This window comes from Vigna unguiculata, chromosome 4 (genome assembly GCF_004118075.2).
Source record: "Vigna unguiculata cultivar IT97K-499-35 chromosome 4, ASM411807v1, whole genome shotgun sequence".
Lineage (NCBI taxonomy): Eukaryota > Viridiplantae > Streptophyta > Magnoliopsida > Fabales > Fabaceae > Vigna > Vigna unguiculata.
Window position 1 is genome coordinate 13,398,016 of NC_040282.1, and position 19,056 is coordinate 13,417,071.

General features: G+C 36.3%; 2 protein-coding genes and 1 pseudogene across 5 annotated transcripts; 2 read left to right on the forward strand and 1 right to left on the reverse strand.

Annotated features, from left to right (window-relative positions):
* Positions 1–2,539: 2,539 nt before the first annotated feature.
* Positions 2,540–5,361, reverse strand: LOC114181062 (F-box protein SKIP14-like). 4 transcript variants are annotated; one of them, XM_028067390.1, is made up of 3 exons: positions 5,277–5,361; positions 3,962–4,949; positions 2,540–3,355 (listed from the first exon to the last, which is right to left on the reverse strand). In XM_028067390.1, the coding sequence occupies exons 2-3, from the start codon at positions 4,904–4,906 to the stop codon at positions 2,798–2,800; spliced, it is 1,503 nt and encodes a 500-aa protein (XP_027923191.1). In that variant the 5' UTR covers positions 4,907–4,949; positions 5,277–5,361; the 3' UTR covers positions 2,540–2,797. The 4 variants fall into 4 exon arrangements, with proteins under 4 accessions (XP_027923191.1, XP_027923188.1, XP_027923190.1 ...); XM_028067387.1 differs by having other exon boundaries at positions 5,270–5,361; XM_028067389.1 differs by lacking the exon at positions 5,277–5,361 and adding an exon at positions 5,174–5,271.
* A 2,673-nt stretch (positions 5,362–8,034) lies between these two features.
* On the forward strand, positions 8,035–10,712 carry LOC114180517 (annotated as a pseudogene).
* A 7,594-nt stretch (positions 10,713–18,306) lies between these two features.
* Positions 18,307–18,888, forward strand: LOC114180518. The gene has a single exon (XM_028066829.1). The coding sequence runs from the start codon at positions 18,307–18,309 to the stop codon at positions 18,886–18,888; it is 582 nt and encodes a 193-aa protein (XP_027922630.1).
* The last annotated feature ends 168 nt before the right edge of the window (positions 18,889–19,056 follow it).

Below are 19,056 nucleotides of genomic sequence, written 5' to 3' on the forward strand. Positions count from 1 at the left end.
TTTCAAGTTGTAATAAGGCCCATTTAGCAATCTAAGAATCAGCCTTTGGGAGACTAAGGGGAAGCATAACTGAATGCTTTTGGGGTGACTTTTAGGTTGCCAAAATACTAGTTACAATCAGCCACTAAGTAGTGGGATCATTAATAGCTTAAGTGGGATGTAATGGGTCTTTTGTAATTCTGATGGTTAAAGTTTCTATATAAGCTGAACCATTTTCATCAATGAAACAAGTTAAGTTAATATTAGAGTTTTTCTCTTCTAAGATCTTAGTGAGAGTGATTCTCCTAAGTTCTTGAGTGATTCAAGAACTCTTGGCTGTATAAAAGGACTTTTCTAACCTTTGTGTTTTGCCTCCTTCGGAAAGAGTGATTCTTTCCTTCCACCTTTCATATTCAGCTTTTATTCTTTCTTCTTCACCAAATTTTTAGAAAGAAAATCCAATTCTACCCAGATTTATCTCATGGTCATAACTCACATTCTATTACTCCAAAATTAGTAATTCTTAAGCCTAAACTAAAGTTCAGAACATGAACTTTCACGTCGTTTTGGAATCATATCAATTGGAGTTTTATACCACAAGATATCGACTATTCTAAATTATTATCCAAACTAAAATGTCAACCACTTTCCTGTTTACCTTTTCACTAATTTTCCAAGTTTCCTACAAGGTTTTAACCCTAAAGATCCTAAGTCAGCCCTTGTGCAAATGGGGTTCACATCAGGCCAAATTTCGGTAGGTATCAACTCAACTAATTTCGTTCAAATTTCGGCCAAAACAAACTTGGTCACGCTCAGTCAAAATTCGGTCGGTGCTGACTTGGCCAAATTTTTCCAAATATCGGTCAAGGTCAACTTGCCAAATTTATCTTGAGGCCGACTAGGTCATATTTGGAAAAAAAGTTTGGTTGAGGCTGATTCGATCGAATTCGGCCAAATTGACTTTGCCTAATTCGACCACATTACGACCATGGTCAACTTGGTCAGATTTGGCCAAATTCGGGACATGTTCGACTCGGCGAAATTTGGCTAAATTTCGGCCAAGTCCAACTTCGGCCACATTCGGCCAAGTTTTTGTTGGGGACGACTTGGTCAAATTTAGTCAAATTTCATCCGAGGTCCACTTGGCCGAATACGGCCCAATTTTGGATAAGGCCAACTCGCTTGAATTCTGCTGAATATTGGCTAGATCAACTCGGCCAAATTTGACTAAATTGGGTCAAGTTAGTGTTGGTCGAATTTCGGCCAAGCCTGCTCCGACCAAATTAGGTCAAGTCGGGCCCAACCAAAATTTGGTCGTACTTGGCCAAGACGACCCGACTGAATTCAGCCGAGTTAGTCCCGACCAAATTTCGATATATTTGACCCCTGCCTTTTCTCATCTTGAACAATAACGAATTCCACAAGTGATAAAATTTCAATTTCCTTCTTTTTGGAGTGAATTTCAAATTTTATTATTTTAGTTATTTGAAATACCTTCTTAAAATTCCTCAATTTCAATTTCCTTTTAATTTCCTCATCCAAACAAGTTATTTTACTTCAAAGAAATTCAAATTCTCCAAATAAATGAATTACTCTCTTAAATTGCCTCATCCAAATATGCCATTAAAGAAATTCGACTAAACAAAGTCAATATGAATAAATACTAAAAGTGAAGAACAATTTGCTGGAGATTAAAATTTTCAATTTTTCAAGAAAAGCTTATTTTAACCAAAATTTTATTCAAAATTTTCTTTTATGGAAAAAATTGTCAAAAGATCCCATCAAATAAAGTTGATTGACTATTACTAGGCAGAGCACACATTCAAACATAAAAGATGCCACATTTCATGCTTTCAAATTTTTGAGAATTGTATATATAACATATGCAAGTGAACCAAAAAATACATTATTATTGAAGGTAAAAGACAAAGAGTTGCAAAGAAAACCAAATAAAAAAAGTAGGGAATAGTACAAGAATTTGGAATTTCTCTTACTCTTTTCTTCTTCATCATAAACAGAAAAAATCAATTGTTTCTACTAGTAAGGATAATTTCTCAATTTGCAGAAACTGGAACTTACATTGCATTCAAGGCTGCAATGGCTGAATTTATTTCTCTCAGAACCCCAGTTATGTCAGACCACTCTGCTTGACAGTGTAGCTTCTTCTCTCTGACAAAAGATGGTTTGTTAAAAACTAATAAAAGGTGGAATTTTCTTCCATGATCAAAACCCAGATAAAAGACCCACTTGAAGTACCAGCACAGCCCTACTTCAGCATCACCATTCATCAACAAAATTGTTCATTCTAGTTTGAATGAATGCCATTTCACAACAGTTTACATGAGGTGGAGACACCATGTCACAAAGATGTCAGGAAAAATCTGCATGCATGCCACATCGTTGAATCAAGAATAACTGAGAATTTTTCACCATATTGTTGAATAAAAACATCTGCATCTGCTTTGCTTCAATAAACTTGACCAATAATTTCACCACAGAAGGCATCACATCATGAAACTTCTTCTTTTCCCTTGATCCACCTACACTCAACACTTTGTTCTTTTTCCTTTTTACAACTTTGTTGTTTTCCAAATTCAATCTCAATTAATTTTCCCCTCCAAAACCCTTTCTTCGTTTTCCCTATCACAGTTTAAGAAAAAATAGTTGTGATATGGAACCGAAGCTCAGCTATTGAGGAATATTACAGTACCTCTCTAACCCAAATATATCTCAACTTTGCTGCACAAATAAAACCATACAGCCAAATGTGCAGATTCTGGTCCAATGTTTGTCAAAAGATCATGAAGATCAGACACTCCTAGCCATAGAGACAAAACTGATACCTGGTCCTCTCACCAATAATAGTGCATTCTGCAGCTTCCTTTTCCCCTTCCACTGGACAATGCAGGAACTGATCAAAACAATTCAAACAAAGAGAGTCTAAACAAAATGTCTCCTCATAAATGTCCGTAATGCATCTTCCACAATGAATGCAGCGTATTATGCATACTGTGCAACCTCTACAGAGCTGAGTAGCAACATGCTGCTGCTGACAACTCTCAGCAGGACAATCATAAATAGGTCTCACTTTCTTGCATTTTGGACATGCATCTACGTCGATTTGACGGCCATCTTCACGTAAGATATGTGAATACTCTCTCCGGTAGAATTGCGGCTTCTGATTTCCATGTTGCAAATGCTTGCTAGTATCCAGTAATTTCTTTAACTCTTCCAACTGCTGTTCAGTCACATGACACGTACCAGCAAGCCCACCAATTCGTAAATGCTTGATACCAGATTTTCCATATGACTTAAGAGCCCTGAGGTTCAATAAGATGCCCTCAATTGTGATTTTGATACAATCTGGAACACTAAGCTGAAAGAGGTACATTCAAATTTGTTACATAAATAATTTCAAGATATGTCATTTCAATATAAGTTAAGCTATCAAAACATCGTAGTACATAGACAATGATGTGTTTTTCATAAACATGCAAAGGAAATGTAATTGAATTAGCATTAGCATGGTAGCGCACATTCATCTTTACTGTTGTGTGTGCAACAATTGTTCAAGAATAGAAGTTCATAATTGAATTGTAATGCTTAGACTACTAAGCAAAAAAGTTGTGCCTACTATTAGTAATACATACAAAATATTGTACATTGACATCATTATATATTAACAACAAAATATATACAAAATATTGCCAGCATGAAATCTAAAATATACAAAGCACCAACTTGAAAAAACCATAGCTCTTTAAAGATATATTCTTGGGAAAGTTTTGATGTAAAAGAAAGGTTAACATAACTCAACAAGACTCAACAGGTAGCAAAAGTTTTGAAGTTAAAATAACACCAAATCTGCAAGCTAGTGATGTAGGGTTAGCTTCAAGCAAGGTTTTAAAAGGAGGTCAGTCACTTTATTGGTAATAAATGATATGTACACATGTTTGTTTTGGATCATGTTACAAATACTAACCTTCATCAATCCTGTGTTACTTCGTAAAACTCTTCGAAGACCACTGTCAGTGACCCATAAACAGTTCACCAGGATCAGGCATTGAAGGGTACCTTGAGCTCTGTTGGTTAACTTCACAAGTTTATCATCAGTAATCCTTTCGTTCAATGGCTGATTAATGTGCACAGTCCTCCATAACAAAGGATCACCTCTAACAGCATCACGCAATGTTCTGCAGACCTGTTCAACAGAGAGAAGGTCCCGCACACCTAGGTAACCCAAGACAAAAAACAAAGCATCATGTGGGTCACCTCCTTCAGCATCACATTCAATTTTGGTGCAGTTTTGCATTGCTTCAGTGCTTGGAACCAAGTAATTGTCATGCTTAACGCTCGTAAATCCCCCTTCACTTCCCTCAGCCACAATGCCCCCACCAAATACCCCATCAAAATTTTGATACCCTTTGAAAATATCACCTGATACAGACATCTCATTCTCCTTAGAACTAAACCCATGTTGCAACTTCTCAAGGCCATTCCAAGTCCAACCCAGACCTAAAAGGTGAAGATGATCATGATCACCGATCTTTTCATGTGTTTCAGCCAGCAAAAAGTCTATATCCTCAGGTGGGAAATCCCATTCAAAATCAAAATCCTCAATCCAATCTGAGAATGCTGCCAATGTAGATTTTATGTCTAGTTCAAAAGGGTCCACTGGCAACCGACCACGAACATCATCATCGTTGTCATGTTCATCGGTGTCATCATCAACAACCACTTCCTTTGCATTCTCCAAATAAAAACATGTCTCTCCTAAATTCTCGTTGAAACAACATAGGCAGCAAGAACTGCCAAAACAATCACAGCTTTTGATCAAATGGCCGTCCAACACCGACCCATTTGAGGGGCAAAACTTCTTCTCTTGCGGAATCAAAAAGCTAGATTCCTTATAAGAATCAAAAGCCATTCTTTCCCTCCTTAACCGTCACTGTAACAAAGAAACAGAAACCCTGCAACAAAGGATAACCGGAACTCAAAACACGCACCTGTAATGCCTAATCTCTCCCGTTTTTTTTTCTCAATTGAGTGGAAGGAAATAAAAAACAAAAAACACGCACTTCAAAGCACAAATTGATGACAGCAGACAAAAATAACAAAAAGGGGAGATTTGTAAAGAAGGCAAAATAGAAGAATGAGAAAAATAAAACAAGAGGGTATGGAGCATATGTATCACCAATGTTGGGCAGGAAGAAGAAGATACAATGTGATTTGGAAAATCAGGTTTGTAATAGCCATGGAAAAACAAAAAAAAAAGGAAGAGAGGAATTACGCTCTACTTCATTGTTTTGGATTTTCGCCAATTCATGAGAGGGGACAGAGATTAAGACAGTCAACATATGGAGGTAAGGATCAGATTCCTACTCTCCTCAACAAATGGAGGAGATTAAGTTCACAGATTCTTTGAGATTATCTTTATACATGATTTTGTTTTTATTTATTTCTTTTTTACAACGTTAGAACATTTTAATTTCAAACGTTAAAAATAAAATAAATAATTTATTTGTTCTTTATTTACATAGCAATTTGTTCTTTCTATTTTTATTTACCTTAATTTAGTTTTTATTTTTAAAAATTTTATATAATCAAGTCTTTTCGGTAATCTATAACTATACATATGAACGGGATTCCCCCTTTGTGTCCACATTTCATAATTCCAACTTTACCCTTTACAATTTAATTATTTATTAAATTTTTAAAAATTAACGGTTACTTTTACAAGTCTTTATAAAACTATTTACTTATCTCCTTCCTTTTTTTTTCTCATACTATTCATCAACAGTTATTTTCTCATATTTTCTCCATACATTTCACTTTAATTTTTATAAATATATTTTTATTTTGTTTATTAACTTAATAACATTACAATATCATTAATTATTAATATAATTCAAAAAATATGTACACAAGCGCTATCGCGCCTGTGTTTACGCTAGTACTATACTAATTGCGTTAAAATGGTATCAAATGTTAAGTTTTTGAAATTTTTGATTTATTTTTTAAAAATATTAAAATTTGTCACGTGTTAAATTGATGTCGTGTCACAGGACAATGATAGTATGATGTGACAAGAGCATTCTCACATGTCATTGTTATGCTAGTGTCATCTCTTCATTCTCAACTTAGTCCTTGTATTTTTTATTTTATCTCAATTTAGTTCCAATTTTAGTAAAAATTTAATAATTTTGTCCCTCTTCAAATTGAAAATCAAATTTAATTTTTATATAAATAATAAACAAATATTTTTATTCAAATTGATATTTTTATTATATATTTTTTTAACAAAACTAAATTTATTTATATATTTTTATTCAAGATAGCATAAGTTTTTAAATAGTTATAAAATATTTAAATTTTAAAAATAGTAATTAAAAAATAAAATAAATAAAATAAAATCTATAACTATAAATACAAATTATGGATAAAATAAATTTTAGTTATTAAAATAAAATAATATTATAAGTAGTTATTAAAAATGTTAAAAAATTAAATAATTATTTTGTAATGAGTAGTTATTAAAAGAATGACTAAAATAATAAAATAATAAAATAATAATTTGTTATAAATAATTATTTAAATTTAAAAAATTGTAATTAAGAGTATAAGATTTAAAAAATATAATTAAGAGTGATTGTGTAAAATTTAAATTTTTCATCAAACTGCTGGTACTTAATCATGTTGATTTTATCTGAATGTTTTAGGAATCTGTAACACTCCATTTAATTAATAACTCTAATTAAAGGAAGCGTCACACAGATTAATATAGTAAGCATGGTCCTGAAGTATAAACGTTACTCCTTACAGTAGTCTAAAAGAAACAGGAAGGAAATTTAGACACACCACGATGCCAGTAACATAATATCATAATGTATCGACTACATCTCGAAATAAAACCTAAAGGCACGACAACACATGGGCTATAGCCTTAAAAGGAAAGCCCAAGCAAAAGGTATCCAGCCCAAGCAAAAGGTATCCAGCCCAAGCAAGCTATGCAGCGGAGTCACCATTTTCCTGTTGGCCACGAGGATTTCTCGCATCTGCTCACTTAAATAAATTGATGATCATTGTAAAAAGAGAGAACCACACAAGCAAGACATACAACAAACAAAAGGGTAAGCTAGAGCAGAAAATGGTTTATCACACAGTTACGTACAATTTTGCAGTTCAAGATGCATAAGCCAACCAATCATGTTATGACTTGCAAACAATACACTAAGACTCAGACACGACTCATCCAGATACATATAATTAGTCGGATTCAGCGGATGCTTGCACTTGTGGTGGCTTTTATTGCTCTATTGAGCTGCTCTACCGAGCTAATTGTTCCAGTGTCTCAACCCCCACACACAAGGTTAGCCCTTAATGGGTTCCAAGCCTCCTACTACTTTAACTACTCGAGTTAGTACGCTCTACATGAGACTAATCGACTCTTTAGAGCGTCATGATGCAATCCTTACCTTGAATCCTTACTAAATTATATAGATGGGGCACCACCATGAACTCCCACTAACAATGGCCATGGAATTAAGTCCTGACCAACTAAGGTACCACCATGAGATCTCACCTAGAGATTCATGGAATTACGCCCTAACCAAATGAGGCACCACCACGAAACTATCGTGGAATTACCCCCCAAACATACCAACATCATGTTTCATCCATTAATATATAATCATATCTCATACCAACACCATGCCACTTTCATTACCAACCACCCCATTTGTTTTACATGCCCAGATCATACCAACACATCAATCCAATTCATAACCTCAGATATTTCATGCATATTCACATACCTCATACTTTAAATAGAGCAAACCAACATCATGTTTCATCCATTAATATATAATCATATCTCATACCAACACCATGCCACTTTCATTACCAACCACCCCATTTGTTTTACATGCCAAAATCATACCAACACATCAATCCAATTCATAACCTTAGATATTTCATGCATATTCACATGCCTCATACTTTAAATAGAGCAAACCAACCAATCAAACAATCAATAACAACCATGTGAGGAGAACAATGTGGCCTACAACATATCTCGCTCAAGCCAGAAGCCCTCGCTCAGGCGAGAGGAGTACCCTCACTCAAGCTGCAGGCTCTCGCTTAGACATGACTGCGACAAAGGTCCTGGGAGGTTTTGCGAGCGCTCGCTTAGGCGAGGCCATCTCGCCTAAGCGAGATGGTCTTTCGCTCAAAACTCAATTTACTCGCATGAGCGAGTATTCGAGCAAAACTCCTGGGCAATTTTTTGCTAGTATCGCCTAGGTGAGACAGGCTCGCTTGGACGAAAACACCAGATCTTGCCACTGTCCTTCCTACAACAGCCATACATACATATCCAAATAACATAACCAGGCAGTCCACACATTCACAGTAGCATACAATCCATACAAGACAAGAAACAGGGTTGAAACAGATAGATTTACAGAAAGTACTAAAGACCCTAGCTTCCCTTACCTAGAAAGAGCTAGTATAAGACCTCGACACCGAACAACGGAGCACCACAACTCTAGGAATAGATTACAAAGCTCGAAAAATGTAGCAGAACATATTTAAACGGGTTTATTATTACAAACCCTAGTTGGAACCATCAAGAATAAGTTGAAGGGAAAAGAGCATGAACTGAGAGCAACTTACATGAGTAGGGAAATGAGTTGAACTCACTTGAAGACAAAGATGTCTCAAAAGCCTAGCATAGAAACGACAACAGATCTAAGGAAAAGGGGAGACTGTTTTCTGAAAGTGGAGTGAAATGAAAGGGGTTAGGGTAGTTTAGGGTCCTTGGTTCCCAATGGGCCATCCCAGGGCCCAACTGATTTGGGGCAGCCCCTATAAAATAAGGACAGAAAAATAATTGGGCCTTACAAAATCTATATTAATGAAGTTAATGACAATGCACAAGTAGTATATTCCGATTTTTCATATGTATCACATGTTCGAACAAAAGGAAATATGTTTCACTTTGTACACACATTATATATGTTCCAATTTTCATGGTCAATGTTTAATAATATTATTATGAATACATAATATGATGCTCTTGAATGTGCGTTAATGGTGTCGTACGTTTATCATTTGCCTCACTTGCAATGTTATTTCTGCAACCTAGAAAGCTAAGGTTTCTTTATTTTTATTTTTGGTTAAAATACCTTTTTGGTTCCAATTTCTATCAAGTTTTGTTAAATATGTCTTAATTTTGTTTTTGTGTTCAAATATGTTCCAATTTTCGTTAATTTTGTTCAATTAGGTCCTTTTTTGCTAACACCGTTTAAATCCTTAACGACCTTGAACAGTGACTGCCACGTGTCACTTTGTGGGTTTTTTGAATTTTTTTTTATTTTTTTAAAATTTTTTTAAATTTTTTGGGAAAAATATGTTTTTGGTCCTTAAAGTTTTACCAAAATTTGGAAATGGTCCCTGGTCGAAACTTGGTCACTGTTTGGTCCCTGTACTTTCAAAATCATTGTTTTTAGTCCCTATTTTTGAACAGCGTTAAATATAACAAACGGCGTGCCACATGTTATTTATTTTTTTTATAAAAAAAAAACTAGCCGACACTTTTCACAAAAATTGGAAAAAATATGCTTTTGATCCCTGAAGTTTGAACTTAATTTGGAAATGGTCCCTGGTTGAAACTTGGTCACTATTTAGTCCTTGCACATTGAATAATAATAATATAATAATAGTACTATACTAATAATAATAATAATATTATTATTATTATATAATAAGAATATATAATTATTAATAGTATTATTATATAATAATAATAACAATAATAATAATTATTATATATAATTATTAATAATACTAAAATAAATAATAATATTATAACTATTATTAAAATTATGTTAAATTATTCATTTGGACCCAATTTTCGTAAGTAAATTTGAATTTGGTCCCTTAATTTTTAAAAGTGCTACCTAGGTCCGTAATTTTAATATTTTGTATCAATGAAGCTCCTTCAGTTAAAATAACAGAAACGATGTTAAGAGTACAGTGACATAGAGATATGAAATCTAAAGAGTGAAGTGGCACAATAATGTGGTCACTGAGGTGCATGCTCGAGCCCCTACAATAACTTTCTTTATGCATGACATCATTGGTGGATCAACCCCTTCAGAAAGAATCGTTGTTGGCACCATTGTAGACACTCAAACAGCTAAACTTCCCTTCTCAAAACCCAACAACAGGATCTTCCCCTTTAAAGGTGCCATACCATTAGTTGATACAAACACTACCACTAATCTACACACTCAAGCACCACCATGGTCATAAAAAACATTGACAAAAACAAGGTTGTTATTGATAGGAATCCACTGGGAGCATCACTAGACAAGTTTTTGTTCAGAAGAATAACGGTTATTGACGATGAAATTACGCAGGGGCACGAGTTTGGGTCAGAGGTTATTGGTAAAGCACAGGGATTTCATTTGACTAGCTCATTGGATGGAAGTAGCCGAACCATGGCCTTTACGATTGTGTTTGGTGGTGAAGGTGATGATGAGGAGGATGTTGTTAGTTTCTTTGGTGTGCACACGACAGCCACAAAGGAGTCTCATATTGCTGTTGTTGGAGGAACTGGAAAATATGATAATGCAAAAGGGTATGCCAAAATTCAGACACTGCCTTCACCTCAACAACATATCACAAATGGCTTCGAAACACTTCTTCATATTACTATATACATAGCTTAGATAATAGATCATAGCAATTAGCAAGGCAGATTACATATTCTTTGTAGTTAAAGAAGCAAAACTTTTTTCTATACATGAATGGAAATTTATTATCAGACAGTTGGATATCCAAATTTTCAAGTGTTCTCAAACAGTTGCATACTTAAAATTCTACATTTTAAACTTTATCTTTAGACACTTAATAACACCTGTTATATTTGTTTTGTAGATCATGACATCCATATTTGGACCAATTTTTTTGTGCTGTAACAAGGTTACATAGTGGACCAAATTTATTTTGTAATGCTGAATGTTTAAGTGTTGGAGCATTATATGTTTATGAATATAAGCAGGTGTCCTTTTCAATACAGATCATTTGTGTTATTTCGACAAATTAAGAAGACTCAAATAATTCAATATTTTACCCCAACTACTGCAATTTTTTCATTCATAATTAAACATTACAAAAATAACACAAACCAACCATCTGAACTACAAAACACTCATGGATTTGTAACCAACAGATACACTACAATTATATTGAATACACGCATAAAACACTCATTACACATTTATATTGAAAATTTTTAACTGTTTTCAAATGCATTTAAATATAAATGACACATTTCAGTCTGATATCTCCACGTCATTGTTCTCTTAACGTCGTTTCTGTCATTTTAACGGAAGGGACTTCATTGATACAAAATATCAAAATTAGGGACCTAGGTAACACTTTTAAAAATTAAGGGACCAAATTGAAATTTACTTACGAAAATTGGGACCAAATGAATAATTTAACCTCAAATTAATATTAATAATAATTATATGATAATTATAATAATATATCAGTAATAATATAAATAATATAAAACTGGGACAAAATTGAATCAGATACACATAAGTAGGTATTAAATTGAAACAAAAAGACATATATAGGGACTAAATCGAAATCAACACAATGTTATTTGATAGTGACATTGACACGTGGTATTGCAATGTCACGTGTCACACACAATGACCTGACACGTGGGTACCAAATTGACACACCTGTACCAAAGTGGGTACCATCTGAGTAATAAAACCTTTTTGTTAACACGAAACAAATTGGTTCCTCTCCAAATTGGAACCAAATTTATTTTTTATATCAAAGTTATAATGATGTGAATTTTAATATATTATATAAAAATATTTAATAAAAAAATGTGAATTTTAATATAACCACCTCAATCTAATTCTCAGCCCCTAATTACACCTCAATCTAATTCTCAGCCACCACATCAATCTTTTCATGTATATGAACCAACAATACCAACTACATCGTATTCATATTCTGAAAATGAGAGGAAGAAAATGAGGAGACTGAGATGCAAGTAGATGAACAAAGGCCCACAACCTAGAAAAAAAACATGGTTTGTTAATGTCATTGGTAAGAAACTATATACAAAGTACTACTTAATATGTTATACATACTTTTGTCTTTATAATAAATTAGTAAAAATTATTTTCTCACATTTCATAGATGATCAAGGAAAGAGAATTACAAAACAACAACGAACCAATGATGTGCGGCATTTACCTCCTAATGAAAGGATTGTTGTGCAGTTGAATAATGAGGGTCAACCAATTGTAGATGGTTGAGCATTATTGAATAGGTTCTTAGGGAGTATTACAAGGAACACTAGTTCTTTTCCTATTAGCTATTCTAGTTGGAAGAAGATTCCTAAAGATTATAAAGAAGACGTACTTAAGAACACTATCCAGGTCAACATTGAAAAAATCTGAATGTATAATTTAATTATACTATAACTCTTATTAAGTTTAATTGTTTTATGTTTTAAAGGCTAATTTTGATGTCCATTCCGATGTTCATATAAACCACATCCTCAAATCACTTAAGAAAAAGTGAAGAGACCACCGACAAGAATTGTGGCAACATAGAAATGATGGAACGCGTACTAGAGATGAATTGATCGCAATGACTCCAGCATGAACAATAGAGTTCATTGGGCTTCTTTTGTGGATTATCGACTAAATTAAAAAAACAAAGGTATATTGAAACTATTTTTCACCAACATCATTTAGGTTGATGATTATGATTTTTTATACGTTGATGATTATGAGCAAGCCTTAAAAAATAAAGTTAATAGGGCAAAGCAAATCATTGCTCACACATGTGGATCTAAGTGCATTGCAAGGAAAAGGGATTAAATGGTGACAATACTACATATCTTGATGTGAACCTTTTGTTTTAATTTCTAACTTTATGTGTCATATATTTTTTCTTCAATTTTATACGAAAAAGAATGTTGCCACAAGCGTCGCCTTATGGCCGAGAGTGTGCCGCCAGGCGGTTCCTCTTCCAGGAACCCAGATTACGTACATTTGCATGTGCCGCCTGGCGGGCTATTCACAGCCCGCCAGGCGGTTTCTGGGAATTTTCCAAAAACACAAAAATATAACCAAAAAAGAACAGAAATCAACAATACACATATATCAAGCAATTCAAATACAAGTATAAAAATTCTAACGTGTAAACTCCCCTAACCTGGTTTTCCTTTGCTTAAAGCTTGACGATTAAGATTTCTCCCTACCAATTGCCTCCTTAGCCTTCTCTCAATTCAGCCCCACAAGTCTCACTCAAACCTCACAAAATTCCAGATTTTCGTGCTCTCTTTCTGGGTATATTTTTCAGCTTGCCAAACCTTCTCTATTAACCCACTTTTACCTTTTAAAGTGTGCCTAAAATCTAGGTGAATATCCTAGGACGAAAATTGGGTATTAAGTGATGTTTAATGTCATTTACCAACTCATTATAGCTATTTTCCAGCCATCCATACTACTAGGTTTTCCTTCAACCTTTCCATATTCAAGCCAAAGCCAAAAATACCAAAAAATAAAGTTTAATATAAGTTCTCCAAGACTTAAACCCATAACCATGAAATTGCCAAATCAATATCAAACCATGATGCCAATTCATATTTCATGCTAATAATCATCATCCAATTATCATATTATTTCACAGGATGATTATCATATATTTAAAATAAAAACAAATAATAACACAAAATTGGCAGACATAGGACTCGAACCTAAGTCCTCTCACACAAACAAAGTACTCTCAACCACTTAAGCTAGTACTTTTCCACGTCATCCCAATCATAATTTAATGTCATAAATAATTTTCCCACCTGCATTTATTAATTAATTAATTATTTAATTAATTAAATTCCATGGGTCTTACAATCTGTACAAGGAGGAATGTGTCTTCAGAACCAGTCCTTGTTGATCCTAAGATAGAGAAAACTGCCTGCATAAACAATAATGCCAAAAGGAGATGATGAGCTCAAGCACAACAAGTTGCCCCTTATTCTTCTGCTTCAGACACTTTTCAGTCTACTTTTTAGAATCTTGATTCATTTCTAGACGAAGAAATGACTGAAAATCCTTATGGTGATGATAGAGGTCGTGAAAGACGCACTTTGGAAGATTACGTAGCGTTCACAGGCCATATGAACTTCAACAATATTGCTCAACTAATAGTCAATGCCACCAATATGGAGATGAAGTTGGCTCTTATTCACTTGGTTCAGAGTAATCAGTTCAACGACTTCTCATGAAAATCCATACACTCATTTGGCCACATTCTTAGAGATTTGCAACACTATGAAGATCCATCAAATTTCTGATGAAGCCATACTCTTGAGTGTCTTCCCTTTCTAACTAGCAAGACCCGCTAAAGCCTAGCTGAATTCCTTTCTTGAGAATAGCCTCACTAATTAGGATGATGTAGTTGCAAAGTTTTGAGCAAATATTTTCTTCAGTCCAAGGTCAAAGGACTGCTAAGTAAAACTCCCATTCATGGGTTTGATCAACCTACACAACTTACTCTTTTCTAGGTAGGCCTTAAATCCCAATCAAAGCTAATGTTGGATGCCTCAACCGGAGGAAGTATCAAGTGGAAGACGCTAGAGGAAGCTTATGAGTTGACAGAGAATATGACGACTAATGATAATGAAGTGTATACTAAGAGATCTCATTTTCAAAAGAAGGGTATTCTAGAGCTTCAATCTTAAGATGCCCTGTTGGCTCAGAACAAGATCATGACTCAGTAGCTAGAGACCCTCATGAAGAAATTGTCACAACTTCCCCAAGAGCTTTAAAATGCCTCTATAACTCAACTCCAACAAGTGAAAAGTTGTTACTTGTGTTGAGGAAACCATACCAATGGGCAATGTGCTATGCAAAGCAGATCTCAGGAGGAAGTTAGTTATATGGGTAATCAAGGCCTACCAAGGAACTAAAATCAAAGATGGAGACCTCACCAACACAAGACCCTTACATTGTAAGACCCGTAGAATTTAATTAATTACATAAATAAATAATTAATAAATATGGGAGGGGAAATAATTATGACATTAAATTATGGTTGGTATGAGGTGAAAAAGTGCTAGCTCATGTGGTTGAGAGCACTTTGATTGTGTGAGAGGACTTGGGTTCGAGTCCTATGTATGCTAACTTTTGTATTATTATTTTATTATTTAAATCTATGAAAACATGTTCTGGTATGATATGATGATTGAATTGTGATTGCTAGCATGAAATATGAATTAGTTAAATGGTTTGATATTGATTTGGCGATTGCATGGTTATGGGTTCAAGCCTTGGAGAACTTACATTAAACTTTATTTTTTTTTTGGCATTTTTGGCTTTGACTTGAATATGGAAAGGTGGAAAGAAAACCTAAGTGAGTGGGCAGCCAAAGGAGGATGGAAAGGCAACCGTAGGGGAGTTGAATGGCACATTATGTCCTATTCAATGCCATTTTTGAATCACTTAGTTTTAGGTACACTTTAAAAGGTAAAATTAGGTTAAGAGCTAAGGTTTGACAAGCTGAAAAATATACCAGAGAGAGAGCACGAAAAATCTGAGAGTTGTGAGACTTGAGGGAGAGTTGCGGTGTTGAATTGTGAGGAAGCAAGGAAGGTGGGTGATCAAAGGAGAACCTTACAAATTGTCAAAGTTTAAGCGAAAGGATCCAGATTAGGGGAGCTGGACTCCGTAATCTTATGTTTATTATTAAATAATGTGTGTGTATGATATGCTGGATTGTTTGTGCATTGTTAACTCTGTGGAATTCTGCGTTTTCTGGAATTTTCCAGAAACCGCCTGGCGGGTGACGAACTACCGCTAGGCGACTCATGTAAATTCATGCTTTCTGGGTTCTTGGAAGAGGAACCGCCTGGCGGAACACTCCCGGCCGCCAGGCGATGCAAGGCGTCTTAGCCACTTTCTGGGTTTGCTGATGTAGTGCCTGACGGGACTGGTTGAACCGCCAGGCGGCGCAGGGAAATCTAACTCGTGTTGGGTTTTCTGGAGTTCTGGGCTAAATCTAATCGGGGCAAAGGTCAGTGGTGAATCATATAGAGTGATAATGTTAACCAACAGTAGGTATGGTCACCTAATTAATGGCTTAATTGAATGGAATAGTATGTGTAAGTTTAGGGTTGAAGGTATGATATCTTTGATTGCTATTTGAACTGAATTACCGTGAATTGGATATAGGAATAAGGATAAGTGTAATTAAAATATGGAGTCGTTGTGATTATACTTGAACTAGATTACATTGTAGTGGGAATTCACAAAGGTGGAGAAATTGTGGGGTTTTGAGTGCGGGAAAAATCTGGAAAAATACCCAGATGGTAAGCACTGCCTGGTGGCACGGGGGCTGGCCGCCAGGCGCCAGTGCAGTGGCAGAGATGCTGCAGGCTGAAGTGTTGTGCGCTGAGGTTGGATACTGTTTTCCTTTGGGTTGGAATTAGTGGATGGAAATTGTGATAGTTGGGATGGTTTGACAAGGGAGTCGTGTATGAACTACAAGGGTGAGAAATTCCTTAGGTGGCGATGATATCGAATATTGGAGGTCTTTCTATATTATGGTATAATAGGGATTCTGAATACTGGTTAAGTTGGGTACAAGGGGGTTTAGCAAATTGACCAATTATTGTGAATGAGAGTCCAAACAGTGAAAGAGGTTTGACAACAACTTAGTGGTAAAGAATCTAAGAGTACCAATAGGTTAAGAAGGAAGGAGCTTAATATCATAATTGAATGAGTCCTGTTATCAAGCTAGGGAGTGAGGATTTGACCTCACCATTGTTAGTAAGCATTTAAGTTAAATAATATTGGAGATTGATCAAAGGGAAATGAGGTAAGAAACTGTGTTAAACTTGAACAGTAAAACCAGTATGCGTTGTACTATCATGGCGCCTGGCGGTGGGACTTGGACCACCAGGTGGTAGCGGGATCACAGTGGGGTCTCGGGGCTTGGTGCGCTGGCGGCGGAGGCAGTTTTGCCAGGCGGTCGCTGTTGCGAGAGAAATTTAAAGGCACTGTGCGCCTGACGGTACACGACACCCGCCAGGCGGTCTGAGAGCTGGCAGTGCCTGGCGGTACGTGTCCCCTGCCAGGCGATTTGTACTACTGCAGCTTTGAACTTTGATTGTGTATTTGTGATCTACAAGGCGTCTAGTGGTGCTTTAAAGGTGGGGTTGCTGGTGTTCCTTGAGTTATGGCTCGGAACGTATCCCTTGAGTTGTGGCTCGGGATAGGGGTTAAGCACGTGGTATTCCTTGAGTTGTGGCTCGGAATAGCATCTCTTGAGTTGTGGCTCGGGATGGTGGATGAACACGAGGAACCCTTGAGTTGTGGCTCGGGTTGGCGAGTGTTTCCGGTGTGAGTGTGCTAGTTGTGGCCAGTATGGATGGGTCCAGATAGATTGCCCTTCTCAGTTGTTGGCTGACAAGTTTGGTAGTCTTGGGACGATACGGACTATGTTCGTATATGGGAACTCTACCTGGCGTTACGGTGTATGATCCATAGCATGTTTTCCCGCACGTGATCTATCGGTTGTGGCCGATAGGTATGGCAACATGTCACCTTGAAGTAATCCTTAGACGATGTAGACCACGAATAATCCGATTTGGGGGTCAAATAGTAGGAATAAAAGTACAGGGCAATGTGGGATGTTAAGTTAAGTACTGTGATACGTATGCATGTTGATATATATGTTTGTAACATTGTATATATGGTTTATCTGCTAAGCTCACTCTATCTGCGTGTGTTTGGCGATGATCGTGTACGCGGTACATGGGAGCAGACATTGATGATGCAGGTGGCTTAGGTGCAGCTTAGTCGCGGAGAGGGGTTCGACTTGGGAAACTCTTATGTTTTATTTGTTGCTTTTGAAAATAGTTGTAAACCCTGACTGGTGATTTTATAACATTGTTCTTTTAGTTTGGAACGTATGAATATGAACTCTATTTGGGTATTTAATAAATTTTAAATTTTCCCGCATTTTGGGAAAATGAGGTATTCTTAAATGCGATGATTATTTTATTTCTTTTATTTTATTTATAAATCCGTAATATCCTGACGGGATGTTACATTTGGTGTTAGAGCAATGATTTTCAAAAAATGATTTTTGGGATCTATGGGGAGTGAGCTTACCGTGTTACGCTCGTGTGACTAATTGCTTGTGTGTTATTTTATTTTTGGATATGAAATCCTAATTTGAGCTGTGTGTGTGAACAGCTATAATATGTGGCGCACACGAGCTATGGCTAACAGAAGGAGGAGGAACACCGCTGGAGCCGATGACATAGCTCAGGCGATCCATCGTATGGTGGACGCGATGCAGCCCATAGCAGCGCCACCCAGAGCTGTAGTGGCACCTATCAGGCCGGTATCTATGGAGGATTTCATGAAACATAGGCCGACCAAGTTCTCTGGCAAGGCCACTCCTGATGAGGCAGATGCTTGGATGAGGGAGTGCAAGAAAATTTGCGGGGTGCTAAAGTGCACAGATGCTCAGAGGCTACTGTTTGTCACCTTTCTTCTGGTGGTAGATGCAGAGTATTGGTGGGAGGAGGTGACCTGGGCTACCTTCAGGACGAGGTTCCTGGAGAAATATTTCCCGAACAGTGCGAGGCACGAGCGGGAAGCAGAGTTCCTCACATTGCAGCAGGGAACCATGACCGTGGAGGCTTACATTGAGAGGTTCGAGTACCTTGCACGTTTCTACACTCCAGTGGTCATTGAGGAGTGGAGGTGTAGGAAGTTCGAGGGGGGACTAAAACATGAGCTGCACAGATTCTTGGTACCTCTCAGAATCAGAGAGTTCCCGGTTTTGGTCGAGTAGGCCAAAACAATTGAGCAGTTGGAGATGGGGCCCAGCTGAGCAGCACGGTCACAGAAGGCTGTGACAGACACTCGTCAGCAGAAGAAACCTTATAGCAGGCCACCGACTACCTCTAGGAGGCTACAATGCTATAACTGTGGCGGGGAGCACTTGAGAAGAGATTGTACT